The 15,907-nt window shown below is 32.6% G+C and overlaps 7 protein-coding genes across 7 annotated transcripts; 4 read left to right on the top strand and 3 right to left on the bottom strand.

The window, feature by feature from the left end:
- Positions 1-2,892: 2,892 nt before the first annotated feature.
- On the top strand, positions 2,893-3,426 carry PHYBLDRAFT_64464 (hypothetical protein; the record flags this gene model as incomplete). The annotated part of the gene is made up of 2 exons (XM_018441302.1): positions 2,893-2,957; positions 3,138-3,426. The coding sequence occupies 2 exons, from the start codon at positions 2,893-2,895 to the stop codon at positions 3,424-3,426; spliced, it is 354 nt and encodes a 117-aa protein (XP_018293591.1).
- A 1,450-nt stretch (positions 3,427-4,876) lies between these two features.
- Positions 4,877-6,496, top strand: PHYBLDRAFT_166788 (hypothetical protein; the record flags this gene model as incomplete). The annotated part of the gene is made up of 4 exons (XM_018435485.1): positions 4,877-5,026; positions 5,113-5,413; positions 5,800-5,815; positions 5,872-6,496. 4 exons carry the CDS (start codon positions 4,877-4,879, stop codon positions 6,494-6,496), a joined length of 1,092 nt encoding a protein of 363 aa, XP_018293592.1.
- Positions 6,497-7,255: 759 nt separating this feature from the next.
- PHYBLDRAFT_64466 (hypothetical protein) lies at positions 7,256-7,955 on the top strand (the record flags this gene model as incomplete). Its single annotated transcript, XM_018441303.1, has 2 exons — positions 7,256-7,736; positions 7,852-7,955. 2 exons carry the CDS (start codon positions 7,256-7,258, stop codon positions 7,953-7,955), a joined length of 585 nt encoding a protein of 194 aa, XP_018293593.1.
- Positions 7,956-9,250: 1,295 nt separating this feature from the next.
- PHYBLDRAFT_64467 (hypothetical protein) lies at positions 9,251-9,834 on the bottom strand (the record flags this gene model as incomplete). The annotated part of the gene is made up of 3 exons (XM_018441304.1): positions 9,251-9,325; positions 9,500-9,605; positions 9,701-9,834. The coding sequence occupies 3 exons, from the start codon at positions 9,832-9,834 to the stop codon at positions 9,251-9,253; spliced, it is 315 nt and encodes a 104-aa protein (XP_018293594.1).
- Positions 9,835-11,220: 1,386 nt separating this feature from the next.
- On the top strand, positions 11,221-12,282 carry PHYBLDRAFT_64468 (hypothetical protein; the record flags this gene model as incomplete). The annotated part of the gene is made up of 4 exons (XM_018441305.1): positions 11,221-11,272; positions 11,330-11,439; positions 11,664-11,728; positions 12,162-12,282. 4 exons carry the CDS (start codon positions 11,221-11,223, stop codon positions 12,280-12,282), a joined length of 348 nt encoding a protein of 115 aa, XP_018293595.1.
- A 40-nt stretch (positions 12,283-12,322) lies between these two features.
- PHYBLDRAFT_143803 (hypothetical protein) lies at positions 12,323-12,634 on the bottom strand (the record flags this gene model as incomplete). The annotated part of the gene is made up of 2 exons (XM_018431072.1): positions 12,323-12,452; positions 12,513-12,634. 2 exons carry the CDS (start codon positions 12,632-12,634, stop codon positions 12,323-12,325), a joined length of 252 nt encoding a protein of 83 aa, XP_018293596.1.
- Positions 12,635-13,609: 975 nt separating this feature from the next.
- PHYBLDRAFT_64469 (hypothetical protein) lies at positions 13,610-15,020 on the bottom strand (the record flags this gene model as incomplete). The annotated part of the gene is made up of 3 exons (XM_018441306.1): positions 13,610-13,859; positions 13,930-14,520; positions 14,569-15,020. The coding sequence occupies 3 exons, from the start codon at positions 15,018-15,020 to the stop codon at positions 13,610-13,612; spliced, it is 1,293 nt and encodes a 430-aa protein (XP_018293597.1).
- Between the last annotated feature and the right edge of the window lie 887 nt (positions 15,021-15,907).

Genomic DNA, 15,907 nt, shown 5'->3' on the forward strand with positions numbered 1-15,907 from the left:
TTAGCTAAAATGGTAGTAAGTGCATGTGATATAAAAAGAGTATATTAATTATAAACTTACTTGTTGACATTTTTGATACATTTGTCATAGACTTCACAAGAGACGTTGTTCTTAAAAAATATAGAAAACAATTTCAGACTAACAGTCTATACATGACTGTTGGACACGTATGTGGGAACAAAACTTTTATAATCAGTGAAATGTTCTACTGGAACATTGTACACTCTGTCAGAGTTATAAACATGTGAATATCCATGGTCATTATCTGATATATTCAGAGTTTTAGATTTAGATATAATTATATTTAATATTAATATTTTTTTAGTTATTTATTTCTTACTAGATATATAGATAATGTTTTTGTTGATTTTCTCAACAGACTCAACTTGAACATTATTGGTGTCCCTACTCTCTGCTGCATTGTGGTTTCTATTGTCTGCAGCCAAGAACTTGTCAAAGTTCATAGAGGCAGTAATAGAGCTCTTGTTCTTCTTATTGAATTTTCTGCGGACTTGAATAATAATATAGGTTTTGATTTGGTTTTGAGCATTCTGTAATGAATGATTCATCAAGTTTATGATCATTTGTTCTGGTTTTTGAATCATAGTTAAGTAAATCTTTGATATTTCTTTTAGTTTATATTTGTACACTAAAAGAAGTAGGAATATAAAGTTGCAAAAAATGTTTATAAGATGAGAATATTTCTGTATTATATTAATATATTTGTAGTGAAAATTATAAATGTGCTAATTGTCTTAATTTTTTAAAAAAAATATTGATTGTTTGTTTTTAAATTAACTTTTACCTATTCTTTTTCAACTCACTTTGCCTCTTTAATTTTATTCTCTAACTATATTTTTTACTATGTCAACACATAAAATTATATAAATACTTAAACATCTAATATACTAAGAAGATTCTAATGCTTCACTAAAAACTAAAGTTATTTTATTAGAAGATAGACTCAAATTTGTGGCCAACAATTGTGAGGCAGAACTAGCTCTGTCAACTAGAGACAATGCTGTTATTATCTGCAACTGGTGACTATGACATTAAATGCCCTTCATCTCATAGGAAGCCAAAAGGTTGGAATCAGTTGATAAAATGCTTTGAGGGTGTTAGTTACACACTCTACTAAAGAAGATCTCAACAAAGCTGAACTGGTATATAAGACAGTAGATAAGATTACTTGAGAGCTAGTCTACTACTTATTTTCTAAGTATAGCAGCACAAATATTGCTATAACATCATGAGATAGTCTGGCAGATAACTAAAAGACAATAATGAGCAGCAGTCTGAAACAGAATGCAGATCTGAAAAACATTGCTCTTCACAGGTTCAGAAATTCTTGGGGAGCATTGCTCATAAGCTTTTACAAATAGAGAACTGCCAAATATTACAAAACATTTTATTAATAAGTAAAGTATTTATAAATATAACATTATTTATATATTTAATCACAACTAATAAAAATCAACTGTTTTGTTTATTAGAGTAGATAATATTAATTTTTATATTTTTAATCTACAGAAATCTAATAAAAATATTATTTTAAAAAATAATTTTATAAAATATAATTTAATTTGGTTTTTTTTGTTTTTTTTTTAAAAAATATATATATATATTTCAGGGACCAAAAAAAACAAATTCACCTATGATGTAGTACATATTTTTGACCAATGAGTGAATAGGTAAATTTACTCAAACAAGATCTAGCTCATCTTAATATATGCATTTTACTGACTAAAAAGGGTTATACAATACTAAATAAAGTTGAAAGTTCTGATATTCTACAGATCTGCTTTGCTAAGAAATGTAGCACTAACAGAATTATGTCTGATTTTTATTTGTCTATTGAGAATGTGCACTATAGAATTACAAATTATGTCATTTCTTACAGTATAAAAGAGAAAACTTAATAAAGCAAAAATTGTAAATTTTGAGAAAAAGAAAAATAATAAAAAATAATAGAAAATATTTAATTTTCCACAAAGATTTGACAAAGAAAAACAGTAAACAGAAGAAAAATTCACAATAGAAATCAGAGAAAATAGGCAGCATCTTTAAAGAAAACTTTTGTATCAGAAAAATTTAATAATTGTTTATTAATTGATTTTAAAGGTATATTTATACTACTTCTTAGATAAAATTTATGACAAAAATAGATTGCATTGGCGTCTAGGAGATAATTGTGATAAGAAGATAAACAAAATAATTGTAATCAAGATTTATTATAAAAGAAAAATAAATGGAGTGATAATACATAACTATAGAAAAAAAAGATTAGGAAAAAGTATATGATAAAGAAATAGAAAAAATACAGTTAACAATTTTAGTAAAATAATGTTAAGAAAATGTCACACTTAGTTTGTAAAAAAAAACAAACAAAGGAAGGGAGAAAATAATTTTAGAAAAGAGTAAAGGAAAGGGAAATTGATTTTCAGAAGATTGAAAGAATAAAAATAAAAATAAGAAGAAGTCAAATTTTTAGAATAAAAAGGGCAATGATATGGACATGCAAGAAAAATTAGGGTCGGACATGCAAAAAAAGACCAAAAGGGAGAATTAAACGTGACGTCACTTGTAATTGGCCTTTGGGAGTGTTACTGACAAATTGAGCACTGATAAGACATGCAAAAGCAACCAAATTGAAGAATTAAACGTGACGTCACCTATAATTGACTTTTGGGAGTGTTACCAACAAATTGGACACTGATAAGACATGAAAAAGCGAGCAAATTGAAGAACTAGACGTGACATCACATATAATTAGTTTTGCATGTTACACGCATTTCTTTTGGGGGGATCAGATAAATTACCCTCCAGATTGCCAATTAAATCACTGCCCTTTTTTACTACAACATCAGCGCATAATTTTTTTTGACATTTAACATGAGCAACATTAACAACATCAACAACACCAACGACTTTGTCATTGTTAGCAAGACGTCGAAGAAGTATGATGCTGCCTTGACTGAGTTCAACTCAATTTTTCTTGTTGGAAAAGAATTCTCTTCAGTCATAGCTGTTTGAGAAGCTGCCAAGACATATGGTGTCAAGCATAACATTGCTCTCACTACTGAATATGCATCAAGCTCTCGCATCTAATTGATTTGCAAGCACTCTGGCAAATATAGAGATACCAGAAAAGCCGAGAAGGTTGCTTCCAAAACATCAGTTATGGGTGAAACTCTTCCTGGATGGGAGAGAAAGCGCGAAAAAGACACGCAGAAGCATGGCTGCCCTTGCTTCATGTATGCCAACACCAAGAAGAGCGGAAATCTCACTGTGTGCTCCCATGAGGCAGATCATAATCACCTCATCGAAGAAGACCGCAGAGCATATGCTATGCACTGCAAGCTCTTGCCTGAGGCAATGGCACTTGTGGTGATCCAGACACTCGGATGTTGGATTTATCACATATAAGAACATATTCATATTGGGATAGCGTAGTAGCTATCATCTTGTCAGTATAAAATATATATAAACGATTAAGTAATCAGCCCAATAATTATTACAGTTAGTACTGTAGATAATATCTTAAAGATTGTTAAGATAATTATATCATACTGCCGGGTAAACTGTGTCAGATCGATATGGAGCTAATTTAGTAGGAAGTCCTAAAGCTCTAGTATAAAAGAGAAAAGAATAGCTAAGAGCTAAAGAAGTACGATTTATGACTTGATGTCATAATTGTAACACCGACACTAGTTAAGCAGTAAATACACTCTAATAACCAAATATAGTAAAGGAAGAAAGCCTTAAGAAACTAAGACATAATGACAAGAGCAGATTGTGTTTTCTTATAAAAAGGGACACTTTTTATTTATGAATAAAAAAAACTGATATACAGTCTCAAAGTATTTCTATACGTCTCTATTATCAAATATTTTATTTTTCTATTGTTTCGTACCTGAAATACCACAGCACTTGTGGTTAAGCATCTGGAGAACAATGACGATGTATCCACCATCTTCAACAGTTTGAAGATAAATGGATATACAAACATTGTTTGCCATGACATTGCTAATATAAAGCAACATTTCGGAAAATTGGAAAAAGGAAAGGAGATGTTTAACTTTATCACCACTCTGCAAGATCTTGACTTCCATGTCAGGTATTCTGTTGGTAATACAGAAGACAATCAAGTGAATATGGTCTTCTTTGTGCATCAGGATGCAATCAATGAGACACGAAGAATGTCTGAGACTGTCATTATTGATGCCACATATAAGACAAATAGTCATCGAATGACTTATGTCAACATTGTTGGTACTAGCAATGTGAGTGGAAACCCTCGTACCACTTTAAAGATGTATCCAATTGCCGGTGCTTGGGTAGAGCATGAGACAGAAGAAAATTATCTCTGGGTGCTTAGCTGTCTCCGCGATGCAGTCTGGTCCGATGACAACAACAACAACAACAACAACAACAACAACAACAACAACAGCAACAGCAGCAACGACAAACAAACAACACTTCTCCCAGATGTTTTCATCACGGACAATGAAAAAGCATTGAGAAATGCTATTACTCAAGTCATCCTGAGTCGAAGCAGTTGTTGTGCTATAAGCATATCAAAGACAACTTTAAAAAGCAATTGCTTCCAATGATGAAGGGAAACAAGAGTAGCGAAAAGAGAGACCTGTTGGATAAGCTGTCAGAATTCCTTGACCGAATTGCTTTAAAATGCATTACACATCAAAAAGTAAAAAACAAAACAAATGGATACCTTGAATTTGCAAAGGAAAATTGCAAAGACCAGGGAAAAGCTGCTAGTGCTTTTCTTGAGAAGTACGTATAAATTTTTTAAATTTGATGTAAACAGTATTTAACTATAAAAAATTGTGTTTTTTTAATATACTTTATCAGAAAAATGAAAGACAAGGAAAACTGGGTGAACATGTATGTTTACAAACATGCCCATTTTGGCAATCGCATGTCAAACCGTGTAGAAAGTGCCCATGCTTCTCTCAAGCATTCTTTTGGTACTTCTCCGGGTAAACTGAAGACAGTTACCCTTAAAGTAAAAAAGTGGTATGACGAGTTGATAAGTTTATTCTATACTATTTTATGCATTCATTGGTTATAATATATTTATAAATTGTACAGGTTGCAGATCGCAAGCATCGGCTAATGGTGGAAAGCCTTGGAGAAGAAACAAAAATTGTGTTTGATAAAGTCAATGCCACCAGACTAAATGATGTCCGTCTTAAAGTCTGTAGATTTGCAATGGATCAAATCAAATTAGAATTATCCAAATCCATTATACCCAAAAAACTAGCCAAAGAGTGCAAATGCCTCATACAATACAACTACCTGCTTCCTTGTTACCACACACTTGCCAAATTCGATACCATCCCAATCTCCTGCATCCCAAGACGCTGGAGAAAAAACTATCTAGAAGAAGAAAGTAATATATATAATAATAGCAATAATTACGTGACGATTTTCTCATATAACATTTTATTATGTAGACCATTTAACTATCCAAAATGCAACCCCAGTACCCCAAACATCAACAATATCAAACCAATAACCCCAGAATTCAACTATGCTTTTGAGCTTATTTGCGAACATTTCACCAATGCTCAGAGCGAACAAGAATAAATCAATATATACCATTTGATAGAAAAAAACTTTGAAACAAATCGACGCACAGAAACTTGAAAACCTTAAAAGCCCAACAGTAGTTGAAGCCATTAAAGGCCAACCAAAAAATACCAAGCGCAAGATGATTACATTAGAGCATTGTATCAATACCAAAAAAGAAAAAATTACAAAAAAAAATTAAAACAGAAAAAGAACAAAAAAAGTAAGATTTTAATATTGTTTAGATTTAATTTACTAAATCTTTGCTTTGTTTTCTAGACAAAAAATATCCTCAGCTAAAGAGCAAAAAGCCATAAAAAATATTATCAACCTTGGGTCACCATGCGATCCCACATTACTAACAAATCTCACAATCGCACCAAAACATATATCAACAATCTTTTCTCCTGAAGCAGACAGAAATTGTGGGTACAGGGCGATAGCAATGGAAGTGTACCAGGACCAGGAGGAGTGGTCAAAAGTAAAAGACAAAATGCTAGAAACATTTTTAAAGCACCAAAACAACTACTACCACGGAAGAATGGAGCATGGTAATATGCCTGCATCCAATAACCCACTAATTCACAGTCTCCAAGACAAGTGCTCACCTCTCCCCCAGCAACATTGGTTCGGTACAATCGACCATCCTCAACTTGTAGCCAATATATTTAGCAGAGCAGTGGCTGTATATTGGAATACTCCAATTGAAACAGGCTACTGTCTTTTTGTTTCATTTGCTACCTTGCCAGAAAAAGTGGAACCAATAATTATTATCTTAGATATAAACCACTTTCTTCTTGCCAAGCACAAAAACACTCGAAATTTCTGCTGGCCAAAAATCAACCCCTTTCATAAAAGAATAATTCAAAAACATGGCCTTGAAGATTATTCTTTGATGTACTAACAATCAAGGTATGGCTTTTAAACTAGAATTATCTTGAATTATACTAACTTTTTGTATATATCTTTTTTAGATTTTTTTTTACTTTTTAGATTCTATATTTATCTCTATTATCAATATTCCCTTCTGTTTCTATTCAATTTATTATTATCTTTCTATTTATCTATATTTCTATATTTATCTTCTTTACAATCTTCCATTTTTATCTTTATATCTATCTCATTATCATTTTTTATATTTTTACAATCAACATTAATTTTGAAACATTTAACAAATATCAAGGCTGACCCCCCAAAAAAATGCATGTAACATGCAAAACTAATTATATGTGATGTCACGTCTAGTTCTTCAATTTGCTCACTTTTGCATGTCTTATCAGTGCTCAATTTGTCAGTAACACTCCCAAAGGCCAATTACAAGTGACGTCACGTTTAATTCTCCCTTTTAGTCTTTTTTTGCATGTTTGACCCTAATTTTTCTTGCATGTCCATATAGATCCTCAATAAAAAATAAAAATAATGGGAGTACTCAGCCAGATAGATCACTCAAATTTTAAATTCAGACAGTAATATTACTAGACTAAAATTGTAATAGCAATGATCAAATTTTAATTAAATTTTGATCAAAAAACATACAGCTTTCTGATTGGCTGAATCCTTACTTTTTTATATGCAATACAATACTCTTTTTATCTTTCTCCTTAACAAATCATAGAACTTACTGTCAACAAAGTCATGTAACACTTTTTTCACTCTGTATAACATGCCAAAATACAGGGCAAAGCAACAAACAGTTATTATCTTAAAGAAGTTGCATAAAATCAGAGAATTTATAGAGAAGGAAAATAAAAGTTTGGTACAATCTTTATTAACAAGCGCAGATGAGCTGTTAAAAAATATTTCAGAAGTTCTTGAAGAGGAAGTTGATGCAGAGTTGGAGAAGATAGCTGCTGTAGAGGATCTTGAGCAGAATCTTCAAGTCAACAGATATTTACATAAGTGTAGCAATACATTGCCAAAGCTTAAATCAAAGAAAGAAAAATCTGCTTTCCTCAAAGACCTAGATGCAGATGGGTTCAAAGAAGAAATCACAATGTCCAAAAGCTTGTTTAATAAGCTATACAGAATAATCAAAGACTATTCTTTATATAAGTCACTAAAAGAACATAAGCAGACTGATATAAAGCTTCAATTAGTTTTAGTCTTGGAGAGAATAGGCTCAGACAGGAATGCTGTATCCTATAGTAGGCTTGCACAAACATCTGATATTAGAAATAAGTGTCTTTTAGTAAAATTCCTTCTGTTAATCTCTATAAGCATATAATTAATTCAATAAACTAATTATTTTAAACTTATTAGAGCGCAGTATCTCAAACTTCACAGTTTTTTTCTTTAAGATAATGCTATCAATGGAAAACAGTACATTTTTTGGCTGTCAGAACTTGAGAAGACAGCAACAATAATTTCAAGCAATAAGAAACCATTTGGATTTTCTGGTCTTGTTGGTTTTTTGAATAGGTGTCTGTTTAACTTGCAGCATATACTATTGTGAAAAAAGCCAGAGTTATTTAATTGTAAGTACACATACTATGTAAACATTCTTGGGGTATGTGACCATCCAAAAAAGATTTGTTATCTCTCTTATAAATACTTTGAAAACATAAACAATGCCAGGGTGTTTGAAGAATCAACTATAGGTAGCAGCCCTAATAATTTCTTCTCTGGTGACCAGTATATTTTGGCCAATGCTAGTTACATTCCCAAGACATATGTTGCCTCTGTCATAAAGAAGTCAAAAAACAAGGAATTGTGTGATGCAAACAAAGTGTTCAATTCAAACATAGCAATGATAATAAAAATTAAGCATATATTTGGGATCTTCAAAATAAGATTCTGCTTTTTGAAGTGACTCCCAACTAAGATAAGTCAAAAAGGAGTCAACATGATCAATTATTGAATCAGAGTTTGTGTCATTCTCTATAACTTTTTGATTGACCAGACAGATGACATGATGACAATGAAGATGAGTGTTGTGGGGAGAAAATAAAGCAAAATATAATATAGACGAAAGAATTCGTGAGAACTTGTGTAGGTTGTTTATTTCAAAAGAAAAGTAAAGAATGATAAAATTCGATTGTCTTTCTACACGGAACTATCTACTGATATTTATATGTTTTTCTAATTTGTAATTCAGTGTGTGTTTAAGTAATCTTTATCACGATGAGTCATCTTCCAGGAGTATTGTTCTTCTGGAAAGATCCGGAAAGACCAATTGATATGATACTTCTCCAGTCAGATCAGTCTAAGAGTTTTGGTAAAGAAGAGCATTTATGCTATTGGTAATATTTTAGTATTCCGACCCAGATACTCGGGTAATGTTTCATAATATTAGATAGTTGTAGTTGTAGTCTCTCAATTAAGTATTTGTATAATAAAAGAAATATGTAGATAAAATATAATGATGCCATATATATAATGTATATGTATTTGTATATCCCATGTCATGGTGATAATAATAAATAATCAATTATGTGTACAATGATCTGTGTATTAGATAATATCATAAAGGGAGATCTGTTTGACTGGAATAGCTGAGGATATTATTTTATCCTTCAGTCTTACTCTCAGATTCAGCAGTAATCAATACTCATTCACAACAAGGAGGATTTCATAGGAGAAGAGAGAAAAGGAAGAGATTGACAGGATCAGCAGAAAAGATGTGACTGGCATTGTAGATGACTATCTAGCAATGTTATTTTCAGATGAGAATGCTAAGCTCAAACGTATCTGTATCAAAAAAGAGATACTCATAAAAAATGTAGATAGGAACCTTCTTAAAAAAAATAAAAAATAAAGAAATAAGTTATCTCAAAAGTAGAAATAATGTATAACAAGTATTATATGATAGCTGCTATCGTTATTAAATTTATAATCTTTAACTATCATATGTTTTATCATAAATGTTATCAGTTTCCTCTTGTACATTTTCATCTGATCAGTTTTGTACTTTGGCTAATTCTGCAACTGCTTTCATCATGCTTTCAAATTTTCTGTGCATAAATTTACATTCTTGCTTAAAATGAAGATTGTCTTTAAGAACTTCTAGCTTTTCCCTATAAAGTCATTTTGTTTTTGCCTCTATGGACACAGAAGACTCATTAAGTTGTTCTGTTATCTCGTCTGTCAATTCTTTATATTTGACATATACTCTTCTACATTTTCTAGAAGAGCTTGACTGAGAAGGAGGAGAGCAGAGTACAGACATGTTATTATTTTGGCTGTCAGATTTCTCATTATTGCTGCTATGACTGTTTCCAGCTGATTCTTTGTTTGTGTAGTCATTATTGCCTTTACTTTGCTTGCCATCTTTATCATGTATTTATTTTATTAGCTTTGCAGTATCACAAACAGCTGGAGAACCAGTCTTTTTATTGTTTATAATCTTTTCCATCTGAAAGAAAGCAGAGCATATTTGATTAAATTCAGCTATTGTTATACAAATTACATTAAAACAAAGAAATCTAGAATAGATATTATATAGATAGTATTAACTTATACTGTAAGCCTTTGTCATTAGAATAATTTTTAATATTATTCTTGCAAACATGATAGGCTTCTCTATATTTGATGTGAACAAACTAAAAGTTCAAAAAAAAGACAAAATTAATTAACAGTTATGATTGATCAGTTTTTGTCTGATACTACTTACATGATAATATTATGCATTCCTTCTAGTTATATTATACTGAAATAGCAAATGGCAATTTAAAAATATATACTTGCTATAATTAAATACTAGCATATATAAAAGTGAGAACTATATTATTTTTTCACTTATTATCTTAAAAAAATGCTGTATACTCCAATAAATATACTTGCAAAATCAAATTTGATGCATCTGCAGCTATCACTCAACATATGTTAAAGAAGATGATCAAGATGTTGTCTGACTCTAATATCATTGCTTGTGAGGAAGATCATGACACATACAAAGATTTTGCAAACATATACAAATTAAAGCTACAACAGGAGAAATTGATGGTTACAAAGGCCCAAGACAAAATCAGCAAAGGGATGCTATTTTTTCAAAGGGCAAAACAAGATCAAGAAACTTGTAACTCAAAAAGAAAGATTGAATTTTCTGTTTTCCTCAATGAAAGTGGCTTTCTAGAAGAGTTTTGAATGAGCAAAAGCTTTTTTTATAAGCTGTATGATCTTATAAAAAATCATAAGATTTACTAACAATTGCCAGGATTTTACTCGATTGATATTAGATTACAGATTTCTATTGTTTTTAACCAATTAGAATTAAATTGTAATTCTTTATTAAGTAGCCATTTGGCAAGACATTCTGAAATAGAAAGTAAGTGACTCAAAATAATAGTTTGCAACTATTTACCCACATATACAAAAGCAAATTTATTCATCTGTTTCTTATAATAAAGACAAATAGAGAGCTCTATTAAAAATTTAACAACCAGTTTTTTTAAAGTAATTCTCTCTTTGGAGCATAAATTTGTTTATTGATCAACCAAATCTGAGAAAGCAGAGATAAAACAGGTAGATGAATATCTATTAGAATTTCCAAACCTTGTTGGATTTCTTGACAGATGTTTATTTAAGCTGGCAAAAGCACCATTGTGGAAGCCAGAGTAGTTTTTTGGTCGCAGATCCACTTACTGTGTAAACAGTGTCACAGTATGTAATTATAGACGTATAATCTGATACATGTCAACTGGTTTCTTTGGAAGTTTGCATGATATACGTATTTTGTCTGAGTGTAAGGTTGGAAAATTCACAGAGTGATTCTTTTCTGGTGATGAGTACGTGTTGGCAGATGTGGAGTACAAGGCTACAAACTATATTATTCTAATCAAAAAGAAGCCAAGGAACAGTGAACTCTTGTTAGCAGATCAAGAGTTCAACACAAAGATTTCAAGTGTGCAAGTAAAAATTGAGCATGCATTCGGAATATTGAAAGAGAGAGTCTACTCTCTCAAATCAAGCTCTATAAGAATAAAAGAAAGAAAGATGTTATAAAGGTTAATGCATGGATTTGGGTTTGTATAGCCTTGAACAATTTTCTGATGTGTCAAAATGACAACAAGTGGTCTCAGAAAGCCAAGCATAGATGAGATAATAGAGAGAAAGCTGAAGTTGAATGCCTGTAGAAGACAGGATACTCAGAGAAGTCTGGTGTAATAAATGGATCCCAGAATATAGATGGAAATACAAGGTGAGTTCAGATACAATGTGTTGTTATGTCAAAAAAAATACATCTTCTTAGATAAAGAAAATAAACTTTGATCATTCTAAATGCATTAAAAAACAGAAGTATTAGCTTTAATATCTATTAGATAGATCTCACTTTTTGACATTTGACAGCTGTTATTAAATAGATATTTCATTATTATTTATGTTCTTCTCTTTCTTTAATATTTTATTATCAAACTATTTTGATGTAAGTAGAAGATCAATTTTGTCTGCTTTAATGATAATATTTTTATATAATCTATATGTCTTTACATTTTTAAAATGAAATAATATTAGTTCTGAGAATTTGTATATATATATGTATATATATATAAATTAAATGCATAATATAAATAAAAGAAATATAATTTATTAATTGAGATATTAGTAATACATCTCTTCTAATTCATTTTTAGTTTTCTCCTCAGACTAGTCAAATATTTTTGCCATAAGGATGACTTCTTTTGCCCAATGTTTGCATTGAAGCTCTTTTTACAGCTTCTCCTTCTGGTTCTTGAGCTCTTCTTTGTACTTTGATTTTAAGAGCAATATCTGGGCATCATTAAACTCTTTTATATCATGCTCTGATATCATCTATGCTCTTAACTGATCTCTTTGCCGTGTTCTTTACAATATTTCCAAATAATGTAGACCGTCTTTTGCTACTATATACACTGATATCAGAGTGCTTGAAGGTGCTGCTTTCACTGTTGCTTTGAATAATGACCTCTCTCTGAGAACTGATTTCATCATTGATAACAGCTCACTGTTCTTCTTGGTCTTTGCAGCTTTCACTGCTCTCACTGGCTTTGTCACTTCCATCATTTTTACTATCTTCATCATCCTCACCCTTGCTTATGTTTTGAGCTTTGTTTAAGTCCACGGGCATTGTTATATTATATATGGCAGGTGACTTTGTCTTACTTTCATCAAGTACCTTTCTTATCTGCGTGAAGTTTGGACATATATTATTAAGATATACTTTTAAGAAATTATTTAAATTATTTAGATATGTGTTTTAACTTATATGTGACAATATTCATACCTTCAAGTTCATTTTTTTCACATTAAGGCATTTTTTCTTTGCCAATTATCATTGTACTGTCTTCTCAGACTTTGAATGCAATAGGATATTGTTTGTTGATCAGATACATTAGCTTGCTTTTTATTTGAGAGCTGGTGCACTTCACATTCTGCTTTTCAAAATACTGGCAGGAGTCATTTATTACTCTGGTTTTACTGACCTTGATCTTCTTTCTGTTTTTGAAGCCACCAAGATAATTTCTCAGATTGTTCACATTGTCTTTCAGCAGAAAGTACTGCAGCCAATCAATTGATAACAACCCATTTTTATTACCATCTGACTTCATTCAGGAATGTGACTGATTATCATCTTCCTGATGAGAAGCAAACTCGATAGCACTGAGGGTAGACATACTTTTGTTACAATAGTTTAACACTATAGAAAATAATGTGCAAGAATTTCCAAAAAAAATTGCACATCTGCAAAATCTTTGCACATATTTAAAACTCCTATTAGCTTTTCTAAATTTAGAGCAATTGAAATCCTTTTTAGAAGCTCTGTGCCAGTAATCATAATTTTTTTTGGTTGTTTAACTCAGACAGCCATTTTAAATGAGAAAAGAAAGAGGACTGTTGTTTTTTGCTTACAAGTTTGATCAAAGTCAAGAATACAGCCAATCAATTAGATATACCATAAATTCGGTTTTTCTGGTGTTGAAAATTTTTAAATCAAATGGTAATAACAACATATTTTGCTATTGTTTTGGGTAATTTTTTTTAAAGAAATTAAATGTTTATATATATATTAAAAGAATAGGGAAAAAAACAAAGAAAAAAAAACCTATTGGTTGTATTTTGGCAAAGGCCAGATAATGTGCCGAATGACCTTGTTGTTTGGGTTGTGGACGAGGCCAGCAATCCCCTCGATAGACTTTACATTCACCACCTTCACCACACCAGATGCCAGACTATCCCATGCAGGGAAAAGATCCTGGTTCACACATTGAAAATTGGAAAGACAGTCGATAGCCACAAAGAGTCTGGTCACTCTGTTGACAGTTTGGGAAAAGAATTTAAGAATAAATCCATACCTTTCAAAAAATATAAATGAGTTATGATTAATAAAATTTAACAATGTAGAATACAACTAGTGCTACTTACTCCTTGGCATCATTGAGCACAGCAAGATTGTTTACTCGACCATGTCTGCTGTCAACAGAGAACCGGACTCTATAGACCACCAAGTCTTTCCACATCTTGTTGGCGCAAACCACTTCATCATTTTCCTCAAAGGAAACAATGTCTTCTCTTGCCCAGAAAGGCACTAAACTGTGGACCAAGTCCTGGCACTCTATGCCAATGGTGGCAGCCAACTCAGCCAGAGAGCTTCGAGTTGGCCTAGACCAAAGTTGAGGACCAGCAACATCATTACTTGCAACCTCAAAGTTGCTGGTCCTTCTGTCATTTGTGGCACAAATGACAGGTTGGCAACCAAGACTGTGATTGATTGCTGCCTTTCTGAGCAAGAGATTCTCTATGTTCTTTCCTGGTTTCTTTCTTGACTTGATTGCTGCACTGTAGACACCAATTGTCCTTTCGATTGGCCTACAACTGTATGCCTGCAGAGGGCCCATCTTCCGCATCATATAGCCAAGATGAACCAGCATATGCTGGTTCATTACGAAAATCGTAGGCTTCAGTCTCTTTTCTTCGATCTCACAATGGAGGAAGGCATGCCAGCAACCAATGGTCCTATAAAGATGATTAAAACACTGATCAGCATATATCCGATTGACTTACTCCTCTGCTTCTTGGATATTGGCAGCAGTGATCCTCCACTGCTGGGCAATTCTGCATGCAGTAACAAGGTTCATCACTGCTGCTTTCGTATGATCAAAAACGAAATGATCAATAACAATTGTGGGAACAACAGACAAGAGGAAGTCTATCCAATCGACAGCCTTCCTCTTGCTGTTGGATTCCTTCAAGGATCTCCACATTCCCATGAAATCGGCTGGTATATCGGCCCTGGATACGCAAATTGCTTTGTCAATATCTTCCAGACTGACATCCAGAGCAAATGGGTATCCATGATGTTTCAACCAGTCTTGCAAGTGAATGACATGTGCATTTCTTCTACCGTCATTGATCGTGGGGCAGAACTTTCCTCCAAGTGCAACGTACAGCTGCTGGCCTGTACCGTGACCTAGAAGATGTATCTCATCCAGTCCTAAGAAAGCAGTACTAGTCATTGTGGGCAAGTCCTTGAAGACATTGGGCCCTTTGACGCCGTACATCTAAAACGGTATCAATATTTATTTTGTTTAACAGTTTACAACTTATGCCTCCAATGGACTAGTGTAGACTCTCTTCTGTTTTCAATATTGACAGTCCGTCTCTTTCCACAATACAAGTCGTGCTTGAATCTCTTGCACCATACGAGATGCAAGCTCTGCATCCATGATGAGCATTGTGATGAGCCAGGTTCATCAAGTCAGAGACAGCTGGAGTATCTCCAGTCGCCATGACAAGATGAATCTTGGCAATCACCAGTTCATAATCAGTCTGAAACTGCAGACCATTTGCCCCCAAGTTTCTCAGGTCATTGAGAATAGGCTTCAAAAACAAGACAATATCTTTTGGATGGTTAGGTCCTGATATGATAGCCAACTGCATCATGTTACCTGCCTTGTATCTAAGTAGTTCATATTAATAACTTTATCTAAATTATTTTTTTAAATACTTTTCTTTAGGATCGATATTCAGGTTAATAACATGAATAACAGAGGATGACATTTTGGCATTTTTAAATGGGTTGAACTGGTCAACAAAAATGGACACCAAAATGTCATTCTGACCAACCACTTCACGATCAAGTAACCGCCCTACTGCATCTCCATCAAAGATGTCTTCACACACATCTTCACATCTACCAGCCAAACACCTTGTACCATAGGCCATCTTGACCTGTTCCTTGGGGTAGGCGAGTTTGAACTACAGTTGCTCTGAGAGAGGCACGATCTGAAAGGTCTGTGCAGACTTTACACTCGCTCTCTCCACTTTGTACCTGCCCTCACCACAATGAGGACATGTCTCATCCTCGTCAATGAAGTCTCCTTCTTCTACTGTTGAGAACCGG

The sequence above is a fragment of the Phycomyces blakesleeanus genome (assembly GCF_001638985.1).
Source record: "Phycomyces blakesleeanus NRRL 1555(-) unplaced genomic scaffold PHYBLscaffold_7, whole genome shotgun sequence".
Classification (NCBI taxonomy): domain Eukaryota; kingdom Fungi; phylum Mucoromycota; class Mucoromycetes; order Mucorales; family Phycomycetaceae; genus Phycomyces; species Phycomyces blakesleeanus.